Source organism: Gallinula chloropus (genome assembly GCF_964237585.1).
Source record: "Gallinula chloropus genome assembly, chromosome: 36".
NCBI lineage: Eukaryota > Metazoa > Chordata > Aves > Gruiformes > Rallidae > Gallinula > Gallinula chloropus.
This window is the reverse complement of record NC_140121.1, coordinates 604,095-611,904: the sequence shown is the minus strand read 5'-3', so window position 1 is coordinate 611,904 and position 7,810 is coordinate 604,095. Positions and strand designations below refer to the sequence as shown.

General features: G+C 63.2%; 1 protein-coding gene across 1 annotated transcript in view; it reads left to right on the top strand.

The window, feature by feature from the left end:
- Positions 1-1,669: 1,669 nt before the first annotated feature.
- Positions 1,670-7,810, top strand: part of ATG4D (autophagy related 4D cysteine peptidase) — a gene marked incomplete at both ends in the record, with an annotated part of 9,162 nt that continues 3,021 nt past the window's right edge. Inside the window, 2 exon segments of the mRNA XM_084277797.1 lie at positions 1,670-1,710; positions 2,545-2,642. Of these exon segments, the coding sequence (XP_084133923.1) occupies positions 1,670-1,710; positions 2,545-2,642 (139 nt within the window).

The following is a 7,810-nucleotide window of genomic DNA, read 5'->3' as shown; positions in this document are numbered from 1 at the left end:
CCACCAGTTCCCCATCTCCCTTGTACTGGGGAGGCCCCAGCTCTGGCCACAGGCCTCAGATGGGGTGTTGTTTGGCTGGGCTTTGTTATGGGGAGGCCGGTAACGAGGTCTGGGGAACCCCAGAAGCTGTAAATCCTCCCCCAAAATCAATTAACACAGTGAGCTGAGTCCTGGGGCGTGAGCGGCCGCGAGGGAAGGACAGACCGTCCCTCTCCTTGCTCAGCTCTGCCACCATCCTAACCAGCACCTGATCCAAGCAGGACAGGGAACCAAAGCACCGTGGCTCCTGTGGCAGCTCCACCCCCATCCCCATCCCCAAAGATCCCTTTTCCCTTGGGAAACCAACCTTGTGAGTGCTGATCCATGGGGCTGGGGGGAGGCCCCATCCCCGCGTGCGCGCCGGGCCGCATTCCCATCCCTTTCATCTGCCCATAGCGAGGGTCCTCGGTCATTCCCTTCTCGTGCATGGAGTCCATGGGCTGGGGGAGGAAACCAGTACCACCAGTTAAAAAACAAACCCATCAGGAGAAAGGATCTGCTTGTGCCCAGCCTGCAGAAGGGAGGAAAAACCCCACGGTGCTGAGATGCGCTGGGAAGGGTGACCTCGTTACCGGCCTCCCCATAACGAAGCCCAGCCAAACACCACCCCATCTGAGGCCTGTGGCCAGAGCTGGGGCCTCCCCAGTGCAAGGGAGATGGGGAACTGGTGGAGAGGGGGCAGAGGAGGGACAGGGAGATGATCAGGGGGCTGGAGCAGCTCCCCTATGAGGAGAGGCTGAGGGAGCTGGGCTGGGTCAGCCTGGAGAAGAGAAGGCTGTGGGGGGACCTCATTGCAGCCCCCCAGTACCTGAAGGGAGCAGAGGAACAGGAGGGGAATCAGCTTGTTAAAGGGCAGAGACTGGCAGGATAAGGGGATGGGGTGAAGCTGGAGGAGGGAAGGGGGAGAGGAGAGATTGGGGGGAAGTTCTTTGCAGAGAGAGTGGTGAGGGGCTGGAAGGGGCTGCCCAGAGAGGGGGTGGGTGCCCCGTCCCTGGGGGTGTTCAAGGCCAGGTTGGCTGGGGCCCTGGGCAACCTTGTGTAGCTCCAGGCCTGGAGGTTGGTGGCCCTGCCTGTGGCACGGGGTTGGGGCTCTGGGACCCTTGGGGGGTCCCTCCCAACCCAGCCCAGTCTGGGATTCGATGATGGGAACGAGCCCAAGGGGAGTTCTGAGACTGGGAATGGGCTTTGTTTTCCCTGAGCAGCAAATTCTCCACGACAGGAACCTGCAGTAGAGGCATCTGCCCCCTTCCTTAGGCAGGAATTAAACCCCTGGGCAGCCAGGATGGGTTCCCCACCCCAGAACTCCTAAAACAACTCCCCCAACACCCCTGTGGAGGGGAACCCACTGTGCCAGCACCCGAGGGGACTTCAGGGGTGTCTCCCCTCCTTCCCCTTCCTCCCCCCTCTCACCTTGTGCATCTGGTGCATGTTGTCCTGAGCGTAGCCCCCCGGCCCCTGGGGTGGCAGCGGGTGTCCTGCTGAGGGTGGCCCAGGGCTGGGTCCCATCATACTGTGTGCTGAGCCAGGAGAAGGTCCCGGGGAGGGTCCCAGCATCGCCCCTGGGGACGGCCCTGGCCCCGGGGAGGGTCCCGGACGGGGGGTTCCTCCCATGGGAGGATCCGGAGTCGACATGGTCACAGCAGGAGATGGGGAAGGGACGTGGGGGTCGAGGTGAAGGTCGGCTCAGCTGGAGCTGCTCCTGGAAAAGCCCCCAAAAAAGCAGGATTAGGGACAGGCAGCTGCCCACCCACGTGGGATGCAGGAACCAGAGGTGCTGCTAACGAACCCAGAGCGCCTTAACGAGCGCGGCCCCACAGGCTGAGGCGTTGAGAGGAAGAAACCTGCTTCCAAATCCATCATCCTGGCAGCACCAGGAATTCCTGGGATGGGGCAGGATGGTGGGGGTGGTTCCCACCCTGATCCAAGCGTTCTGGGAGTGGTTATTGATTTGGTTCTTCACACAATTGGAATCGATTCGAAGTGACTCCGCTTCGGCTACCGGGAAGCACCGGAGAGGTGGGTTTAAGCCAAGATATCCCACTGGGAAGCATCCCAACCCAGCCTGACCCCATCCAAGGGGTGAGCTGCATGGAAAAGCACCGCCTCTTCCACCAGGGAACAGGATTCCCAGTCACCAGGGATGCAGCCAGAAGGGTCGTTAGCAATAAGGAGGTTGGGGGCACAGAGAGACCGGATGCCGTCCCCTCCAGTGGGATTGATTCCACCCACAGTGGGATTCCTCCTGTGGGGAATCTCATTCCTGCCTTTGGGGGTACAATTTCTATGGGAAAACGTGGAATTAATAGGAGCAGAAGGGGATTTGTCCAGCTGGGGAGCGACACCGGAGGTACCGGAGCACCGGATTCCATTTCTTTCCTCCCCAAAACAAGCCCCATGAACCGGTGGGGTTGGGATAGGGGGGATTGTTCTGCCTCAGGGGGGATTATTCCAGGGCAGCACCTCTCATTCCATAGGGTAATTCCCACTGGCATCACCTTTCACCAGCCAGGAGCACCAGTTTGCTGCTGGTATTGAACTGGGAAGCGCAGAGCGGAGGACGAGCTGCGCGCTGGAGCGACGCCTCCAGGGTGTCACTGGAGAAGGTGGGTTGGATCCTTGTGGAGCTGCTTCCAGAGAGGGTTTGGGAAGCACAGGGAGGATTTTTTGGATGGGGAAAAGCAGAAGTGTTGGGCTTTTTCCTTCTGGAAAAGCTTGTGGGTGGTCGAGCAAACCAGCTCCAACGCCGCTTCCCTGCGCCAATCCGGTTGGGAATTGGTGGAATCACCTTGTTCTCACTTAAAAAGGCAGCTCCAACGCTTCCCCACTCCCAGCTGGATCCAAAGGGTCCTTCCCAGGGAGGCTGGAGATGGGAATGAAGCTGATGGGGTGTCAGGACACGGCGGTGGCGCGGCTGAATCCGGCGGTATTCCGAGCAGTGAGCCTGGGAGGATCACACGTGGGGGTGCTGAACACCCACCAGCATCCCAGGAGAGCAGATCCACGCCTGGGCTTCACCTCCAACACCCACCAGAGCCTCTGGAGGGGAAGAGGAACCGGGATGGGAGGATGGGAACGCAGGGAGAAGGCAGCTGGGATGAGAACAGGGAGCGGCATCCTGCGCCGGAGCTCGATCCGTGGGGATCCCGGGCCTGGAGCCGGTGGGGTTTGTGCTTCTCCCTGGAATGGCTCTTTCCTGGGGCTCAGGCAGCACCCCAACTCCTTCCCCAGAAGCACAGCAGCACCTCAGGATGTTTCTCCACCAGCCCAGCAGAGTCCAGGCGCTCCCCTTCCCCGTCCTCGTTAAGGCGCCGCTGACGATCCCTCATCCCGACCCATCCCGGGAATTTCATGGTCAGGGGAGGGAGTTTTCCCTTTTCCCTCCAGGAAGGGACTGATCACACTGCAGAGTGCAGGAGCTCTGCTGGAAAATCCACTCTTGGAGCAAGACAAGGGTGATTCCCAAGGGAATCTTCTCTTCCCCAGGGAGAGGAAACTTCCCAAAGGCTCAGCAGGGGGAAACGGGCTGGGATGAGGAGGGAATCACCCTCTGGCTCCTCCAACGTCTCCTGGGTGCCTGTTGGAAGCCTCTGCCTTGGGAATTCCTTCTCCAGGGTGACCCCACTCACCAAGGTGGCTTTGGAAGGTGGTGGCTCCGTGGGCTTTACGCTTCCCAGTGGGAAAGAGCCGATGCCGAGGGAGCGGAGACCCGGCCCCCGCAGCAGCTGGCCAGGATTTATCCCTGAGCTCAACCCTTCCAGCCCCTGGGAATCCTCTTCCCACTCCCAGAGGAAAACAAAGGCTGCAGGAGCTGTTTTCCCCACAGCACCCAGCATCCCCAGCCCTACCCCACCCCACCCCACCCACCACGCTGTGTGGGGGCTTCCTCCTTAAATCCCACGGGATGCTCAGCTTCCCGGGGTGATTTGCTTCTTATTCTGAGGGAAACCCCCCCCCTCTCCCTGCTCCCCCCAACTCCAAGCAGCATTCCCAGGGTGAGGGGATCCCCAATTCCACCTACCTAGGGGCATGGAGGGCTCTGAGCCCCAGGGCACAGCGAGGGTCTGGGGGCGAGGAGCTTTCACCGCCACGCTGCAGGGAGGGAAGAGAAACCAGCGGTGAGTCGTGATCCCTTCCCTTGGGAATAAAAGAGGGGGGGGGAATCTTTTTTTGGGGGGGGATGGGGAGCAGCCAGGGCACGACTGCACCAGCAATTAGGTAATTAGTGATTAATTAATCCATTACAAGGCTCCTGTTTTGTAGCCTGCGGCTCGTTACGGCAGCGGAGACTTCCCGCGGCGAAACAAAGGAGGATGGAATTCTGCCATGCCCAGAATTTGGGATTATTGGGATTTCTCCTCATTTAAACACCCCCCCGAGAAGCAGACGGCGAGCTGGGGATTGAGCTTAAATCCAGGGAGCGCCGGGGGGGGGGGTGTGGAGGGGGGGGAGACACACACAAGACCAACCTGCCTTAATTAGAGGCGCTCGTCAAGCGCGGAGCACTCGGGAGGAGAGGGGATGGGAGGGGGGGGGGATCAATAACCCCGGGGGGTGGGGTGGGTTTGGGGGTGGGTAAGATCACCCCAGGGGGTTTTCCCATCCCTGGAAGGATCCTTGTGGGATCAGAGGGTTTTCCTGACCTCGCAGAGCCCAACGGCTCAACCTGCGCCTGGAGCCGGGGAGCGGGCAGCTCGTTACCTCACTCAGCTCATTAATTTTAAGCAGCTGCTGCACAGATCCCTTAATTACACCCACAAACCCCCCCTCTGACCCCCCCCCCCCAAACTCCTTCAGCCTCTGGTCAGAGAAGGGAAAAGGAGGAATTGTTCTATGGGGGGTCTGAGAGTCCTGATGGTGGGAGGGTGGGGGGGGGAGAGGGAAAGGGAGAAGGAAAAGGGAGAAGGAAAAGTCGGGGGGGAAAAGGGAGAAGGAAAAGTCGGGGGGGAAAAGGGAGAAGGAAAAGTCGGGGGGGAAAAGGGAGAAGGAAAAGTCGGGGGGGAAAAGGGAGAAGGAAAAGTCGGGGGGGAAAAGGGAGAAGGAAAAGTCGGGGGGGAAAAGGGAGAAGGAAAAGTCGGGGGGGAAAAGGGAGAAGGAAAAGTCGGGGGGAAAAGGGAGAAGGAAAAGTCGGGGGGGAAAAGGGAGAAGGAAAAGTCGGGGGGAAAAGGGAGAAGGAAAAGTCGGGGGGGAAAAGGGAGAAGGAAAAGTCGGGGGGAAAAAGGGAGAAGGAAAAGTCGGGGGGAAAAAGGGAGAAGGAAAAGTCGGGGGGGAAAAAGGGAGAAGGAAAAGTCGGGGGGGAAAAAGGGAGAAGGAAAAGTCGGGGGGGAAAAAGGGAGAAGGAAAAGTCGGGGGGGAAAAGGGAGAAGGACAAGTCGGGGGGGAAAAGGGAGAAGGACAAGTCGGGGGGGAAAAGGGAGAAGGGAAAGTCGGGGGGGAAAAGGGAGAAGGGAAAGTCGGGGGGGAAAAGGGAGAAGGGAAAGTCGGGGGGGAAAAGGGAGAAGGGAAAGTCGGGGGGGAAAAGGGAGAAGGAAAAGGGAGAAGGAAAAGTCGGGGGGGAAAAGGGAGAAGGAAAAGGAAGAGTCAGGGGGAAATTTCCCCTAACCCAGATAAAGCTCCAGTCCCCCAAGGCCCCCCCAACTCTGTCTCACCCCGCCAGAGCGGGAGGTGGTACCCAAGGAGGGGGCTGGGGGCACCCCAGCAGCACCCCCCCCCCGCAGGGCTCTCTGCTCAGACCCCGGTGGGGTTGGAAAAAAGGGAGAACAGCCCCAAAATCTGCTTCCTCCCCCCAAAAAACCCCCCCGGACGCACACGGCGCCTCCAGACAAAAGGCGGCAGCACCAACAACAAAGGGGAGGCAGATTCGAGCCCCCCTGAAAGGGGGCTGAGACCCCCCCCAGCTCTGGGCAGGGATGATGAGCAGAGCCCCCACTCTGCCCCCTCTTCTGTCTGTCTGTCTGTCTGTCTGTCTGTCCATCCCTCCCTCCATCCGTCCCCCAGCCCCTCGGCGGGGTCCCCACCGCGGGAGCCTTTGTGTGGGGAAGGGGATGGATTCCCCGGTGGGGGGGGATGGAAACCAGGGCGGCTGCGGGGGGAGGGAGCCCATCCTCGGGCATCGGGACCCCCCCTCACCCCCCCTGTGCCAGGCTGGGGGGGGATGGATTCATTTTAGGGGAGGGGAGCAGGAGGGGCTGGGAAAGCCGGGGGTGGAGGGAGGAAGAGGAGGCTGAGAGGGGGGTAAATTGGGGGGGGGGGGGGGGGTTATGACAGCAGCTGGGGAGGGTCCTGAGCTACCCGGGGTGTAGGGGGGAGGGATGGGGGGGGGGGACACGACACATCGCCAGAAGGACAGACAAAGCCCCGGGGAGAATGAGGAGGGGGCTGAAGGGGGGGGCTGGAGACGCCCCTGGAGGGGAGGGGGGGAAAGATGGGGGGGGAGAGGATGGAGGGGGGGGCACAGCCCCACTGAGAGGGGGAAGAAGGTGCAAAAAGGGGGGGGGGAGGGGCAGCGCTGCTGGATTTGGGGGGGAGGGGGATGGGGAAGGCGACTGGGAACCAGCCCCGGGGGGGAGAGGGGAGGGATGAGGGGGACCCCGGGGGGTGGGGGTGGAATGAAGGGGACCCCGGTGGGGGGTGGGAAAATGAGGTGAGGGGGGAAGGATGAGGGGGACCCCGGGGGGGGAATGAAGGGGACCCCGGGCGAGGGGAGGTGGGGTATGAGGGGGACCCCGGTGGGGGAGGGGGGAAGGATGAGGCAGACCCTGGGGGATGGGGGATGAGGGGGACCCCATGGGGGGGGATTGAGGTGGGGGGGGGGATGAAGGGGACCCCGGGGTGGGGGAGGGGGGGGATGAGGGGGACCCCGGGGTGGGGGAGGGGGGGGGATGAGGGGGACCCCGGGGTGGGGGAGGGGGGTGATCAGGAGGACCCCGGGGGGGGGGGGTTGAGACCCAGCCCAGCCGATGAATCGAGGGGGGGGGGATGAGGGGGACCCCGGGGTGGGGGAGGGGGGGGATGAGGAGGACCCCGGGGTGGGGGGGGGGGGTGGTTAGAGCCCCCAGCCCAGCCGATGAATCGGGGGGAGGCGGGGGGGGGGCGGAGACAGGACCGTGGGAAGGGAGGGGGGGGGAGGGGCGGCGCGGGGGGGATGATGGGGGATGAGGAAGAGGGGGAGGGAGAAGAGGAGGAAGAGGAGAAGGGGGGGGGGGGCAGCACACGACCCCCCCCCCCCCCCCCAGCCCCTCAGGGCCAGGCCAGGCCCGGGCCGGGCCGCACCGCGCCCCCCCCCTCCCCCCGGTAACACCCCCCCCGCCCCTGCCCCGCCCCCGGGGCCTCCCCCCGCTGCGGCCTTACCGCTGGTCCGCCGGGGGGGCCCATGGCCCGGGGCCGGCCCCGTCTCACCGGGCGCGGGGGGAACAAAAGGAGCCGCCGCCGCCGCCGCCTCAGGGAAGCGACGGCCGCGCGCGCGCCCCCGCCGCCCCCTCCAACGCGCGTGCGCGGCGCAGCGCGCTCCCCCCCGACCAGCCAATCACAAGGCGCGCCCCTTCTCTTTTCCCCGCCCCTCCCGGTAAGACCAGCCAATGAGAGAAGTGGGCGGGAAAGGGGATGGGAGAGTCCGCGGGCGCGTCTCGGCGCAGCGGCCAATGGGAAAGAGGAGGAGCCCGCCCCTCCCAGCTATTGGTGGAGATGAGGGGAGGAGGGGAGGGAGCAAGCGTCCGGCTCGGCCAATGGGTGGAATGGGAACGCGGGCGGCGATGGGAGGGGTGAGGGGGAAAGG